Source organism: Mustela nigripes, chromosome 1 (genome assembly GCF_022355385.1).
Source record: "Mustela nigripes isolate SB6536 chromosome 1, MUSNIG.SB6536, whole genome shotgun sequence".
Lineage (NCBI taxonomy): Eukaryota > Metazoa > Chordata > Mammalia > Carnivora > Mustelidae > Mustela > Mustela nigripes.
Window position 1 is genome coordinate 215,878,396 of NC_081557.1, and position 17,018 is coordinate 215,895,413.

The following is a 17,018-nucleotide window of genomic DNA, read 5'->3' on the forward strand; positions in this document are numbered from 1 at the left end:
ATTCTCATTTAATTTTTCATCTATATTTACTAATATAAATAAGAGTAAGAAGTAGCCCTCTAGAAATTAATCAAGTTTAAATTGGTTGAAAAGATAACTATGAATTGAAATTATAATTGTTTTGGGACACCTGGGTGGCTCATTCAGTTAAGCATCTGCCTTCGCCTCAGGTCATGATGCCAGGCTCCTGGGATGGAGGCCCTGCATCTGGCTCCCTGCTCGATAGGGAGTCTGCTTCTCCCTCTCTCTTTGGCCCTCCCCCCGATCATGCTCTCTCTCTCTCTCAAATGAATAAACAAAAAATCTTTAAAAAAAGAAATTATAATTGTTTTTCCTTAATCTTTCTGATCATACTCAGGATCTAGTCCCATAACAGTATCATCCACTCAATCTCTATAAACATTCACTATCTCCCCCACACATCAATATCATCTCTCTTAGTAGACGTTGGACTAGGGTGAGATCATGTAAAAATCGATGCCCTGGCAGACAGAGTAGAATGTGTGCCTCTATGAGCAGATTACTCCATGAGGAAAAAGGTAGGCTAAGGAAAGATCTCTGCCCAGTCCCTGCTCTCAGCTTCACTAATTGGATACACCTTTCTCCCTCCATGGGAAAAAGTAGTAAAGATGATTGGGAGAGGTTATGGAAACATAAGGATGACCAGGGTAGAAATATCACCTCGCCCCCCCCACAAACACACCCAGCCCTGGTTCTGTCAATACATACTAATGTAACATCAGGCAAGAATGCTGGCCCACTCCTGGGTCTTGGATTTTTCCTCCCTCGATTAGAGATGGTGCTTCCCTTCTTGCTGTGCAGAACTGCTGTGCACACAGAGGATGAGTAAGTATGTCAAAGCCTTTGCAAAGAACACAACTACAAAAAAGAATGAAATCTTGCCATTTGCAACAACACAGATGGATCTAGAGGGTACAATGCTAAGTGGAATAAGACAGAAAAACACAAATACCCAGTGATTTCACTCATATGCAGAATCTAAAAAACAAAACAAATGAGCAAACAAACAATACAGAAAGACTCATAAATATACAGAACGAACTGGTAGTTGCTAGAAAGGAAGAGTTAGGGAGATAGGTGAAGGAGATTAAGAGCTATAAACTTCCAGTTATAAAATAGATAAGTCGATGGGTGCCTGGAGGCTGCAGTCAGCTATGAGTCTGACTCTTGGTTTTGGCTCAGGTGGTGATCTCAGGGTGGTGAGCTCAAGTCCCAGGTCAAGCTCCTCGCTCAGTGGGGAATCTGCTTGAGAGTCTCTTCCTCTGCCCGTCTTCCCTCCACTGTGTTGTCTCTTCTCTCCCTCTCAAATAAATAAATTTTAAATAAAACAGATAAGGGGATGAAAGTATAACAATAGAGGAGGTAGTCTTATAATAATGTATCATGCAGTGACTATTGTTTGGGGCTTTGTGCAACCTGTGGAACTGCTGAATCATTATGCTGTACACTTGATACTGATGTAACTATACTTAATAAAATAAATAAATAATAAAAGACAGGGGTGAGGAACTAATAGAAAGCCTTAAAGCTCAAAAAGGAAAGCATTACAAACACTAAAAAAAATCATAAGATATTACTAATGTATGGAAGTTGCAAGCCCTTGATTGCAGGGTCTTCCAAGAGACTGGCACAGATCCTTTTCAAAGGGTGACTGAGAGGGTCCTGTCGAGTTATTCTACTCCTTATACTTTTAGCTTAGCAGATTCTGGCACCTAACGAGACCGCTCCTTGTCTCCTGGGTGCTTTTCCTCTGATCGGGAGATGAGAGGGAGTGCTATGTGCATGCAGTTTTCATGCTTGTGGTCCCAGGTCCTGAGAGTTAGCCTTCAGTTTGAGAGATGGCTCACGGAGAGGGAACTCTCCCATTCATTTTCTTGTTCTAATATAAAGCTTTTATTTGGAGCGAGACATTCTATACCTCCTTGAAATTTGGAACCAGAGAATCCCTGGGTGTGAGGGGTGCCAAACCTTCTGGGTACGAGGATGTGGAGCCCTAAAAGAAAAAAGCAGAGGCTGGCCTGACAGGCCCAGGGGCAGGGCTAGGCAAACCTGCCCGATGCTTTCAGAACCAAAAGCTTCCCAAAGGCTTTAGTGGGGAATGAATTTGGAACCTCGTAGGGCCCAAATGACTCCTCTGTGCCCACTTTACTATTTAAACCTTCAAGTGCTCTGAAATGGTGGTTCTTGACCCCAAGTAAACATCAAGAGTTCTTGAGTGACTCAGAAAGCAGCAGTGCCTGTTACTGTTCTCTCCTTCCTTCACAAGTGGGGCCTGGGGCCTTACATGCTTTGCGCTTGTTTTTAATTTTTGATTTGGAAACAATTTCAAGCTTAGAAACACACTGCTAGGAAACGAACAGTACAAAGGACATCCCCATACCCTTTACTGAGCCTCCCCAGTGACTCACATTCGTCCCATTTGTTTTACCATTTGCTCTCTTTCTATGTTTTATTTATAAAATCAAATATTTTGAAAATAAGACATCATACTTATGTTCTTAAAAGAGGACCTATTTCGGGGTGCCTGGGAGGTACAGTCAATTAAGTGTCCCAACTCTTGATTTAGGCTCAGGTCATGATCTCCGGGTTGTGAGAATGAGCCCGGCTCTGGGCTCCATGCTCAGTGAGGAGTCTGCTAGGGATTCTTTTTCCCTCTCCTTCTGCCCCTCTGTCCAACCTGCAACCCCCTCGCATACATGTGTGTTCTCTGTCTCTCTCTGTCTCAAATAAATAATTTTGTAAAAAAAAAAATAGTAAGACCTATTTCAATGTGCACTAGCCCAGAATAAGGATATGTTGTTGCATAGCCACAAAGTATATTTTCAACTCCAGCAAATTTAACATTGACATGCATGCTTTTCATCTACCTATCATCATATTCCAGTTGTCCATAGACTTGACTGTCTCCTTGCCACATTTTTCCCTCCAGAAGAGACTTCAGTCTGGGATCCATCTAGTTGTCGCCTCACTGGTATATTTTTAAAAGCTACCTAGGGGATTTTAATGTGCACCCTGGACTTTGAACAACCATGTGAATGAATATTTACTACCCTAACATATGTTAAGTGTCTATCAGGTGCAAAGTATTGTGAATAGATTCAAGTTTATGATTTTTTTTATGATTTTTTTAAAGATTATTTATCTGACAGACAAAGATCACAAGTAGGCAGAGAGGCTGGCAGAGAGGGAAGGGGAGGCAGGCTCTCTGCTGAGCAGAGAGCCCGATGCCGGGCTCAATCCCAGGACCCTGGGATCATGACCTGAGCTGAAGGCAGAGGCTTAACCCACTGAGCCACCCAAGTGCCCCAAGTTTATGATTTTTAAGGGACATATATATATGTACAAATACATACATATGTATATGTATGTGTATATACAAATCAACTATGATACCAGATGGATAAATATCACGAAAAAAGTGTTAACCAAATCTGTGGGAGGAAACTTTAAATTTAACAAGCTTACTGAGAGTCTACCATGTGCCAGGCATTGTACAAACTTCTGGAAAAACAGATGTAAGAGAGAATAATGAATGCACAATTAATAATTAATGAATACATAGTTAATTTCAAAAGCTAGGTTTTTCAAAGGCTTTTTTGGGGGGGGAGTGAGACTTAATATAAGTAGAATTCAACTTTTAGAAATGAAGACATTTCAGGAGAGTAAACATAAAGAAAAAAAGGAAGGTAAGTGAATGAATTGTGGAGTAAGGAAAGAAATGTACTTCACTGTAACTCGAGAACTGGGAGCATGGGGTTGGATTGGGTTTTCCTAGGAAAGTAGGCTGAACAATGTAAGATGATACAGTCACTTTGGAAAACAGTTTGGCTGTTTCTTCAGAAGTTAAACATAAATATAACATACAATTCAGGGGCACCTGGGTGGCTCAGTGGGTTAAGAACTTGCCTTCAGCTCAGGTCATGATACCAGAGTCCTGGGACAGAGCCCTGCATGTGGGGGAGGAGGAGGTCCCTGCTCAGCGGGAAATCTGCTTCTCCCTCTGAGCCGCATCCCCCCCTCCCACTCATGTGTGCACTCCCTCTCACTCCCAAATCAATAAAATCTTTTTAAAAAATAACATACAATCCAACAATTCAATTTCTACATATCTACCAAGTCTAATGAAAATGTTTGTCCACACAAAGACTTGCATAGGAATGTAATGCTCATAGCAACATTATTTACAATAGCCACAAAGAGGAAATGACCGAAATGTCTCCCACAGAAGGTACGTATCCATCAATGGGATACTAGTGAGCAGTGAAAAGGAATGAATGACTGACATACGCTACAACATGAATGAACCTCAGAAACATTCTGCTAAGATTTAGCAACTAAGTGAAAAGCACCAGATGGAAATACCATATATTTTATCTTTCATTGAGTTGAAGGGTCTGCAAAAGACAGATTTATAGAGACAGAAAGTAGATTAATGATTGCCTGGTGTAGGGGTGAGAATAGGGACTGACGACAAATGGGATGTAAATGTCCTAAACTGGATTACAGTTATAGGTAATAACTCTGAACATTTACTAAAAAATGTTGAATCGTACACCTAAATAGATGAATTTTATAATATATAAATTATACTTCAATAAATCAAGTTATTAAAATCAGAGAGGAAATAAGTAATCTTAGAAATGAAAAATATAATTATTGAAATTCTAAAACTTGACAGGACTTAAGACTTAAGGCTGGAAAATCTTTGACAAAAGTTAAAAAACTTAAACAACTTATTTAGAGGACTAGTGAACAGAAGGATTTAATTAAGGAATTTATCAGAATCCAACACGGAAGCAAAAAAAATTTTTTTAAATCACATTTCAGGGTATAGATGAAGAGGCTTCCTCACTGACCTGATGGCAGTTCCAGAAAAGAAAAGGTAGGCAATGACAGAGAAACATTATCTGAAGAGAAAGTCACTGATAATTTTCCAGAATTAAAGAGAGCACACCAGTCCTCAACAGAAAGTACACTAACATATAGTAAGTCCTGGTGAAAGTGCTGAACACCAAAACAAAACAAACACACATATTACATGTTATCAAGGGAAAGGCAGACTGACCACAAAGGAATGAAAGTCTAGCAGCAGAACTTTCACCAGCAACAACCAGTGCCAGAAAACAATGGAGTACTTTCATCACTGTGCTTTGGGAAAATAACTGTTCACTAGAGTTTTATACCCAATAAATTATCACCCAACACTGAGGGCAAAATAATGACAGTTTCAAATATACAAAGAATTCCCTCCCCTACCTAGACCTCAACAGCAAAAATTACTAAGAAATAGACTTCAGCTAGAAGAAAAGTGCATCTAAAGAGAAGGCTTTGGATTCAAGAAAAAAATAGTGAGAAGTGATGAAATGTCAGTGAATTTAATTAACACTTGATCATAAAAATGATTTTCAAATTTAAAAATGTCAAATGTTCTAAAAATGTCAAATGTGAAATGGGTAAAGTATGCAAAAATCTTTTGCAGGAATGGGGCACCTGGGTGGCTCAGAAGGTGTAGCCCCTAACTCTTGATCTCGGATCAGGTCATGATTTCAGGGTGATGATCTCAAGGTGATGATCTCAGGGTCCTAAGATGGAGGCCCAGGTGGAAAACCAGGCTCAGTGGGGAGTCTGCTTGAGATATTCTCTCTCCCTCTGCCCCTTCCCCCTCCCCTTCTTGCTCTCTCTCCGAAATAACTAAATAAATCTTAAAAGAAAATCTTTTACAGGAAGAAAGAATTACACCATAACTTTGTTAGAAAAAATTATAGTTAAGTACATATGTTGAAAAATAAAAAAAAGTTCTGAGAAGAATAAAAATAAAGCCTAATGCCCTCAAATCAGCAGTGGAAAATGAGGAAATATAGATCATTTTACTAATTCAGTAGAAGGCAGGGATAGAGGAAAAGGAAGAATGAAAAAGCACAGCACACAGAAACATAAAACATGATAGAAGAATAAGCCCCAATATATTAGTAATCACAATCAATGCACAAAGATTAAATTCACCTGGCAGAAATACAACCAACTTACTGAAAGATTCAGTCTAAAGAGATGGAAAATATGTGACACACAGACATTAGCCAAAAGAAAGGTAGCACATTGATATCAATATTAAAATGTCTAATTTAAGCAATTAGCATAAAAACCATAAAGAGAGGCACTACCTAATAAGAATCCATTATGATTTCTAATGCAAACTATCCTTTGAAGAAACACTGCCTACTGTGTGCCAGGGATCATGCTGCTTTCTCCACTGCTGTTAGCTTCAGTGCTTGGCACTTAATAGGTGTGCCATAAATACTACAGAGTGGAATGCTTACCACATTGTATTGAAATTATCTGTTCAACTTTTTGTTATCCACAGGGGTAAGGACAATGTCTTAGTCAGTTTTATTCCATCAATAATCAGCACAGCACCTGGCACACAGTAGGCACTCTATAAATCCAAACTGAATTAAAGTGTTCATCCCTTTAGGGGATAAAAATCTCCCCTAAATGTTCCTGCCCATAATTACTTACCCTTTGTTTCCACTTCTATAGAACTTACAGTTTGAAATACCCAACTTAGCAATTGATTATATAGTAGCGTCTGAGTTTTCTTTCCATATTTCAAACTTGTGTCTATAAAAACATTTCAGATTCTTTAAAGATAGAGATGGCTTATACTGTGTCTAGAGCCTTGAATCAATATTTTTTAGGGGTTGATGTCACATTTGGATAAATGTAGATTAGATCGATCAGTGGTGCCAGCCACACATGCCAAACCCTCAAGGGGTATCTCCAATCCCTTTTTTCAATCCTTGACTAAAGAGATCACTGTTTGGAAACAGGCTCATATGCCAAGAATGTGGGGAAGTTGATAGGAGGGGCAGGAGAAGGCATCTAGTGTCCATTTTCAAGTCCCTGTGCTCCCTTCCCTCTGGCAAAATAGGAAAGAGCCTGTGAACCTACCAAAAAAAAAAAAAAAAAAAAAGGTATGGGGAGGTTGGAGGAGGACAGGGAAGAGAGCATGTCCCATATACTGCTGGACAGAATCTGGACCTGACCCTTCCACTAGCAGACATGGTATCAGGAGTTTATTATGATGTCAAAAGGAAACTCCAAGGCAAACAGCTATATTCTCCCACTGGAACCTTGTGTAAGAATGGAATCTTGTTTCCATCTATACACAAGGCACAAGAGGGGAAACCTACAACAAGGAGCTCCTAATAGGGAAGCTGCAGAGAGTTAACCAAGGGCAAGGTGGCATCCTCTTGGTGGTCTTCATCCGGTCCTGGAGAGGTTCAGTACTGTCCCTGGGAGGACGTAGGAAGATGGGCTGGCTGACCTCCCAAGGTCTTTCCTAATCCAATAATTAATGGGGGAATGGTGCACTTCCCCATTTATGCTCTTACAACATCTGCACCCAGTTTGATAGTAAATCCCCTGGGCTGCCTTCCAGGTTTAGTACGGTGCCAGGCAAGCTGCCCGCACTCAACAAATGGCTCAAATATTTGTTGAATGAAGGAAAAAATTAATCAAGTGTTTAAACAGAGTCCACATGACCTCCCCAGCTGTAAAGTACAGCGATGAATAAAATCACAACATTCCAGACACGATCATTTGAGCAGAACTGGCAAAGGAAAACACACGCGTGCGTGCGCGCGCACACACACACACAATTCACACTAGCACCGATTCAACTGTTTCCCACTTTGGGAGCACAGACCACCTGCTCAGCAAGCAGTCTGTAGGAGTTTCTTTGGTAAGAATCCTCTCTCTCCAGAGAGGTGCTTCCAGAAGGTCAATTTACCAGTAAGGTTTAGGACCGCTTCCCTTACCGACTGGCCTCCCAGACAAAGTTTCTGCTCGGATTCAGTATGGGCCTCCCCTGGTCGCGTCCGCTCTCCCCCAACCTGGGCACCCCACCCAGGGCGCGCAGCTCGCCGGACCGCAGCGCTTCACCTTACCTTGGTGAGCTGGGCGATCTTCTTGCACATTTTCACGTGCATGTCGGGATCCCAGTCCATTCTCCAGTCGGCGCCACCGCGGGCATCAGCTTTGGAGCCCTGGCAAGTCCCGGACGCGTGAATTTTGCTGTTGAGGACAGAAGCCATGGCTATAACGCGTCCAACACTCAAGGGTTCTCGCTGCCCGCGGTGTGCACGTGCGTGCGCGCGGGCCTATGAGCGTGTGGGCTTTCTCCGGAGCGGTGGCACTGCAGTCCCGCCGCCCGCACCGCCGCGCGGCCCCTGCCGCCCCGAGGTGTTGGCCTTTCGGCGGTTCGCGAGTCCACCCTCCCTGCTCCGGCGCTCGCTCGCTAGCTCGCGGGCTCTGCGGACACCCGCACCCTGCGGCGAGACGCCGAGGATCCGCACGTGCGGCTTGCGACCCGCGCGCCGCTCTCTGGCCGGTGCGGATTTCGCCTGCAACAGTGGAGCTTCAGCGACCAGAAGCCGCCGGCCTTGGAGAGGTTTGCGCTGGCCCCGCGCCGCGCTCTTGGACACGTGGGTGGCTCCTAGCTCCCGACTCAGCAGCGACTGCCGGTGGTGGGCACCCCAAGCCAACGGAAGAATTAGGGCCGGCTTCAGCCTCGGGCAGCCGGGAGCACGGTCTGGGAAGGGGCCCTTGTTGATGTTCTCCGGGGTGGACGGGTGGCGAGGGACAGGGCACCTTGACCAGCCAGCGCCCTCAGCCCCAGGCTCCCGAGCCTCAGAGCTCAGCGCTGAAGGCAAAGATTGCGGCCAGGGGGTCTTGAGGGAAAGGGAGGTAAGAGCAAGTCGGGGGGACGCGACGTGGTACCGGGACCCGGGTGCACACTGTGGGCCCTAGTAGGGACTGCGGGTAGCAACCCCCCTTCCCCCATCTTGGGGAGGAGCCCGGACGATGCGGGAGGATTGCCAGAGATCACCGAACAAAGGGAAGAAGCCAAAGGGGTGGCTGAGAGGAGCTGGTGACAGAAATCTGGGACGAGAAAGAGAGGAACGCCCAGTTGTGTCTGAACCAAGATACTCCTATTCTAAATTTCTTACTTCGGCCCCAGGATTCTACACTGGGTAGGAATGGCCAACCTGGGTTTGTGAATTCTACTAAGTTTGGATTTCCTCTCTGAGACAACATCTCAGTTTCCCAGTGCATTTAGAAAACAGAAGGCCCAAACCAAAATCTCTCTTGATATAGTGTCTTGGTCCTAAGCTAGATTCCCTGAGTCAAAATACTTGGAATTAAGTGTCCAAGAACCCACATTTTAAACAAGTTCCCTTTAAAGTACTTTTGCAGGGTCTTATTACCCCTAGGAATTCAACCACTGTGTAAACTAGAGGGAAATTAGCCTTTTTAGTCCAAAAATGTTACCAAAAAAGTTGTTCACCATTTTGGAAAATCACATCATCAATGACCACATGGCTCATGCTATTTGGTTGCCAATACAACACACTTGTATTGTATTTGACCTGTTCATGGTGAGTCTACCCAGATGTCCAAGCATCGGAATAATACATTAAGTCATAGAGTTAATTTTATCAGATCATTCATATATTGAAATACATACTTAATTGTAATGACTTTCCTTTTATTTCTTTATCTTAATATCAAGAAATTATACTGGTTTTTAAAAATGTGTGTGCTCATTTAAAAAATTATCTCTGAATTTCAGTATAGTAAAATGAACATTATTTTAAAAAGTGACATCTGGTCTGAATGGTGTTGAGAATTCACACTATGGTTTGTTAAGTCTGTGATCTAACTCCAAGTTTTACTTATTTAAATATGATCCTATTAGGTCTAGGGACTGTTATATTTTCCAGTGGGATTTTTTTTTTAAGAATTTTTAAAAAATTCATTTGTGAGATAGAGCAGGAGCAGAGGAAGGGGAAGAAGGAGAAGCAGACGCCCCTGAGCAGGGAGCCCAACATAGGGCTTGATCCCAGGAAGCTAGGATCATGACCTGAGCCAAAAGCAGACACTTAACCAACTGAGCCACCCAGGTGCCCCATCAGTGGGATACCTTATACTTTCAAAAAAAAAAATTTTTTTTTTAGATTTTTATTTATTTGACAGGGTAAGAGTGAGAGAGCACAAGAGGGGGAGGAGTAGGCAGAGGGAGAAGCAGGCTTCCAGCTGAGCAGGAAGCCTGAAGTGGTATTCCATCCAGGGACTCCAGGATCATGACCCGAGCTGAAGGCAGATGCTCAATTGACTGAGACAGCAAGGCACCCCATACTTTCAAATTTTTCATGGAAGCCTAGGAAAACCCCAGACTCTCTTATCAGGCTTTGTTGAACCATAGCTACTAAGTAGGCAAGATAATATAAGCTGACCTGTCTTGGAAAGAGTTCTCTGCAGCTGCTGAGATTTCCTAGCACTATGGTTAGTAGGTTCTTTCACACTATTCGGTTCTTTCAAATTATAGAGGGCAGAAGGGAATTAAGCACTATATCAAATATGGTGTGTGGGTGGGAACATTTATTAGACCACTATTATGATCTTGGCATTGTGCTATGCTCTTTGCACACGTTCTTACTTCCTCTAAGGTACTTATTATCATTGTCATTCTACAGACTAGGAAATTGAAGATAAGGGAGGCTAAGCACCCGATTTTATACAGCTGGTAATGGATCTGAGTCTATCTGACTTTGAAGAGCGCAATGCTGGTAATCTAAAATTCTTAAAAGCCATAATTGATTTGTTCTTTCTGTAGATTATAGAAATGTAAGCCTCTTACAGTACTCCTCTCCCCACAAAACTCATCTGTAATAATACAAAATATAAGAAGCAAACAAAAAATTACCCCCAATCCTACACTTAGAAAAAACTACCATTAATATTTTAGAGAAGATTCTTTTAGACAATTTTTTTTTATTTTTTTTTATTTTTTTTTTTTAAAGATTTTATTTATTTATTTGACAGACAGAGATTACAAGTAGGCAGAGAGGCAGGCAGAGAGAGAGAGGGAAGCAGGCTCCCCGCTGAGCAGAGAGCCCGATGTGGGACTCGATCCCAGGACCCTGAGATCATGACCCGAGCTGAAGGCAGCGGCTTAACCCACTGAGCCACCCAGGCACCCGAGAAGATTCTTTTAGATGTCCTTTCTGTACATGTCTAGAAGATGTTATGTACATAAATGCATATTTAAAACAAATGAATACTGTACATCATGTTTTTGAACCCTATTCATTCATATAAAATAGACATCTTTTCTTCTTTTGTCATTAAAGATATACATTCGTATTTTGAACAATCAGTATCTCTATACAAAATCACATATTTATCCTAACCCCTACTGAAATTTAAAAAAAAAATATTTTAAGTAAGATGTTTCATATATGTTTGCTATGTGCATTTTCTTTCTTTTGGTGGGGGGAAGGGCAAGGAGAAAGAGAGAGAGAATCTTTTTTTTTTTTTTAATTTTAATTTTATTTTATTTATTTATTTGACAGACAGAGATCACAAGTAGGCCAAGAAGCAGGCAGAGAGAGAGGAAGGGAAGCAGGCTCCCTGCCAAGCAGAGAGCCCGACGCGGGACTCGATCCCAGGACCCTGGGACCATGACCTGAGCCGAAGGCAGAGGCCCAACCCACTGAGCCACCCATGTGCCCAAGAGAGAGAGAATCTTAAGCAGGTTCCATACCCAGCATGAAGCCCAACACGGGACTTGATCTAAAGCCCCTGAGATCAGGGTCTGAGCTAAAACCAAGAATTAGATGTTCAACCAACTGAACTACCCAGGCACCCAGCAATATTCACATCTGTTCTAAAGGACAGGGAAAACAAAAAGGACATATAAAACTCATGTGTTAATATAATGGGAAAGCAAATAGCTTATGAGATAAAATTGTTAAGGTGTGTTAAGTATAGAAAGCATATTGTAAGACACGATAAAGATAGAATGGAATATACGTGGAAAAGATGGAACAAACAAGAGGGTTACTAACTCAAAATAATGGAAAGGCCAAGTTTAAGTTAAGATAATATCACCTTCAGGCTGATAGCTACAGTATCTCCCCAAATGCTATTTGTTTTTCACACCCATCCCCCGTATATATGTTCTGTCCCAGAAAAACACAGATAGCATGGCTCACAGCAGACCTCTAACCAGGCATACTTGCTCTGCACGTTTCTGATAGAAGCATGTGTCAGCTCTAGGCACCCCTCTATCTGCTGAGCTGCATTTCCAATTTCAGCAGTGGTCCCCATAACAGCCCTGTCAGGAGTGAAGGTCAATGTGGCAGATAGGACATAAACACTGCCTAACACAGGATTTGGATAAATATCGTCCTCCTAGCTCCCTGGCACCTTATCCCAAATGTCTTAACTGTTACTATCCAACTGACTTCTACTGAAAAGTGATTGACTCAACCATGTGATTTTGAGCATCTTAATTTGGGCCATGGAGTTTCCTGTCCATGACATATGGGATAGCCTGCCTGATAGTGTATTTGGAGATTACCACTGAATCAAGATAACTTCCTACATGACATCATACGTGGATCTTTGCACACATGTGCAAGTATTTCCATAGGAATAAATCCTAATAAACCAGTTTCAATAAGTCAGCAAATTTTAAATGTTGATGATATATTGTTATACCATTCTTTTGAAGTTATGCCAATTTATACTCTCATTAAGAGGGTACAAAAATGCGTGTTTTCCCATACCCTTGCCAAAACTAGCAGGTATTGATCTTCAGAGAGCTTCCATTTTAATAGGTAAAGAATGTCTCCCTCTACACACCATTTACATGAATATTGTAGGACTGTTGGAAGACCTTTCCAGAAACTGATCAGTTACTGGAGTTAAACCTTTTTTTTTTTTTAATTGTTTTCACTGGGCTTTCTTCCTTGTGTTGAAATAACTTTCTAGGCCCAAGACAAAGTGCTCAGAATGTCACATCAACAGCCTGAAACTTAAGATAACTTCTGTGTCCTTGTTAGTGCTTTGCCTAACCAGAAACACAATATATCCAGTCAGCCAATCCTCATATGCCAAGCCAATTCTGGGCTCTGTACTTATTTCCTCTTCCTCCTTAACTCCAAACAAGGTTGACTGTGTGGCCCTAGCCATCAGATATTTTCCATTCTTCTCTTCCTTATTTTTTTTTTAAGATTTATTTATTTGAGAGAGAGAGAGAAAGAGCATGGGGAAGGGGCAGATGGAGAGAGAGACAATCTTAGGCAGACTCTGCATTGAGCATGGAGCCCCACGCCGGGCTCCATCCCTGAGATCATGACCTGAGCCAAAACCTAGAGTTGGTAGCTTAATTGACTATGCCCCCCAGGCACCCCACCCCTTGTTCTTTATTCTTTACCTTTATAAAAGCTTCTTGCCTTCTACCCTCTTTATAGTCTCTGAAAAAAGAGTCTGTCCACTTCATGAAGTATTGAAGTTTTATATTACCTAAATTGTCTTTAATAATTTTTAACATGTATTACAAGATCTTTCCTCGTAGGGACCTTTGGCACTGGGCCTATGGTATATATTGCAAACATTTCACCCAGTTAGTGATTTATTTTAACTTTCTTATGCTTGTAAAAGGAGATTTCCAAGGTAAAGCAAGCAACCTTAGCTAAGAGAGTCTCTTTTTAAAATAGGGTTGGGAGGTGGGGCCTGGCTGGCTCACTCTGTTAAGCATTCTACTTTTTTTTTTTTTTTTTTTAAGATTTTATTGATTTTTTAAGAGAGCGAGCGAGAGAGAGTAAGTGTGTGTGCATAAGCAGGGGGAGCAGCAGGCAGAGGGAGAGGGAGAAGTAGGCTCCCCGCTGAGCAGGGGGATGATGACCTGAGCCAAAGGCAGATGCTTAACCAACTAACCCACCCAGGCGCCCCACATCTTACTCTTGATTTCAGCTCAGGTCATGATCTCAGGGTCATGAGACCAAGCCCCAAGCTGGGCTCCAAGCTGAGTGTGGAACCTGGTTAAGATGATCTAACTTTCCTTTTGGTCTCTTCCCCTGCTAAAGCATGCTCTCTCTCTTGCAAAATAATCATAATCATAATCATAATAATAAAAAATAGGGTTGGGAAGCCATAGGGTAGGGAGGAGTTTATGCATGTCCTCAACTTAGAAACCGAACTTTTCAGCTAGCTGTAAACCCTCAGCCTTGACTTAACTTTCTCCTCACCATAACATAGAACACCTGAATCACCTGCACTCTTCACTTCCAAATGAGTCAATATGTTCAACAAATTTCAATCCCTTTTCATATTAATCCAGCCAATCCCAGCTACTATAATTCCAATCCCTCCTTTGCATAGAGGACCTGAATGAGAACTACACTCATAGACTTTTGCCTATAAAACTCTGCTCTCTCTTGGTCTTCCTTGGAACACAATTCAGGTTTCTATCGGAATCTGTGCCTCCCAAATTACAATCCGAATTGCCTAGATAACTGTCTGTTTGCTTAAATTTTCAGTGAATTCTTTTCTTGGTTGACATGCTCCATAAATTTTTTCAATTTTTATATAGGCAAAGCTATTGATCTTCTATTTTCTGTGTGAAGTTAGAATACAGACCTGTTTTTCCAGATGGCTATATAGTTGTCTCAATAGGTATTGAATAATTCATCTTTACCACACTGATAATCTAGGTGCTGCCTTGTGATCTCTTTAATAGAAATTTACTAATCTTTTAGCCTTTGCTTAGTCAGAGTTTTCTCTCCTTATCAGTTAAGTTGCATGGGAAAATTGATTGTCATTACTACTAATATACTTCTACTACTCATCTGAAACCAAGATCACATTCTTGAGTGGAGTGTTTATTTCACTTAACCTCTTTACACAGAAGGCCTTTTTCCCTACTGTGCCTTATTCCTACTGTTAAAATGAAAACCACAGGCCCAAAATGGTGTCACTTAGGCCAAGTCACCAAACCAGGGCTCAGTGTCTAATGTTAATCGTGATTTCAAGCTCCCCCACAAATGTTGTCTTAACTGGTCAGTCAGGAATTTTCTGATAAGAATCACTAAGGTAATCTGTCACAGAGGATGATGAGGTAATCTGCATGAAGACACCCCCTGCCATTCCTCCTAAAGGGAAAGTGACCTTGCCTGGAAGAATCCTTTCTTTCTTTTGCTGAGAACTTCCTTGCCTCACCCACCCTCCTTTAAAAACTTCCATTTTGTACTTCAACTCCTTGGAGCTCCTGTCTACTTACTTGGCAGGATGCTACCCGACTCATGAATTGCTTAATAAAGCCAGTCAGACCTTCAAATTACTTGGTTGAATTATTATTATTTTTTTAATACTACTCATCTTTTAGACTAGTTTGCAAGTCCCTCAAATATCTGCTCAAAGCTCTGGATTTCTGGGTAGCACCTTTACCATATTTTTAAAAGTTAAAGTTCTCTGTCAAAGATTCCCCCCTTTTTGAGGGAAGAATGCAAGAAATGAACACAGATCTTAAACTGGCACCATGCCTTTGTTGTAATCCTCACACACATTAACTAGTACCAGGATTTCATCAAAGGTAGTGTAGAGCCTGCTTTCAGGCAAGAAGCTTGAGCAATGGACACCTGAGTAAGGTAAAAGCGCCCACAGTGACCACCAAGCTGAATGTAATCAGGCTTATTCTGTGACCCACCTAGAAATAGCCAAGTCCCTAACTGACCAATTACAACCAGGCACAGTTACCAAAAAAGGGAAAATTCTGTATTTCCTCATTCTGCCCTGTAACTATAGCCCCTCACCACTGCCCTGTGGCAGACAGCTTATTCTTTGCCGTCCTGCCCACTGTCCCCTTGCTGTGTGTCCAGTAAGCTTTTATCTCTTTTGTTTGGCTCTGGGTGAATTCTTCCAAAGTCCTCCCATTCGACTGGGAGTTCCCAGTAGCCTGGGATCAGGTCTTCCATCTTATCTCCACAGGAGGAAAATAAAGACAACACTTGCACTGAGATTACGGTATCTCAACACAACACCACAGGACATGATGTTTTGGAATAAAATGTTTTGTGGCAATATTATAGACAGATTATATACTATTGCAGGGGTGTGGAGCACAGGGTCAAGAAAGAATTCTTGAGACATTGTTTGGTGCAACTTAGTGAGTTTATTTAGGTAAGTAGCATGGGGACAGGACCCCTGGGCAAAAAAGCTACACTTCTGCTGTGTGAAGCTAGTGGTTATATGCCTAGTGCTCAAGGGGGAGGGAACAGTCAGGGAGTATTAGACCTTAAATGTCTTCTTTAAATTTCTACTTGTAAATCAACTTTTAAAAGAGTTCTCTGATGCTTCCCATTCAGTTCAATAGTAACTGTCTGTGAGATATATAGGCAGTCATGAGATCCTTTAAGAATGTAGCAATCAGCAACAATTTGATCCTTATCAGAATTATACAGGCTGTAGGTCAGCCTTCTGGGCTAAAGTGAACATTTTTTTGCTTCTATTTCTCATCAATATTAATATGAATACCATGAGCTCCACATGGTTCTGGAAACAGCTTGTGGGAAATGAGTCTAGGAGGAACTCTAGCACTGGTAGTCATTTTTTTTCATCCTCTTACCTTAAAATTGTGTAACTGGTAACAAAGGTGTGAAACACAGGGGTAAAAGAAGAATTGAATACAGGAGCTAGGAGCAGTTCATGGTAGTAGTCTTTTCAATACCTGAAAGAGTCAACAACCAATTTGCAAAGTACATCTAATTTTGCCTTAGGGAAAACAGGTACGAAGTGAATCGGGGAGCAATACTGCTGCTTTTCTGTCTTTTTCTGGAGTTCAGAGATCTTTAAACAATAGAACTCTCCAACATTCAAAAGAAGAATGAAACTGGTGCTTTTTAATTCTCTTGATTACACAGCAATAGAGTGCTCAGTACTCAATGTGTGCTTTTAACCTAGTACCGGTAATATGGCTGACCTATCTATGGTTGAATATTTCAGTGTAGCCATTTCTCAGTTTCCTTGATCACTTGATCACTTTGTCTCTGCACTATAAACCCAAGTATTGTCCAGAGTATTAACATGGATTTAGAATTTTTTTTTTTTAAGTAAGTTTTATGCCCACTGTGGGGCTTGAACTCAAGACCCTG

General features: G+C 41.7%; 1 protein-coding gene across 1 annotated transcript in view; it reads right to left on the minus strand.

The window, feature by feature from the left end:
• FAM184B (family with sequence similarity 184 member B) overlaps positions 1-8,444 on the minus strand; it is a 166,616-nt gene extending 158,172 nt beyond the window's left edge. The window contains exon 1 of the mRNA XM_059381493.1: positions 7,968-8,444. Within this exon, the coding sequence (XP_059237476.1) occupies positions 7,968-8,114 (147 nt within the window). The 5' untranslated portion in view covers positions 8,115-8,444. The remainder of the gene's footprint in view (positions 1-7,967) is intronic.
• Positions 8,445-17,018: the final 8,574 nt, after the last annotated feature.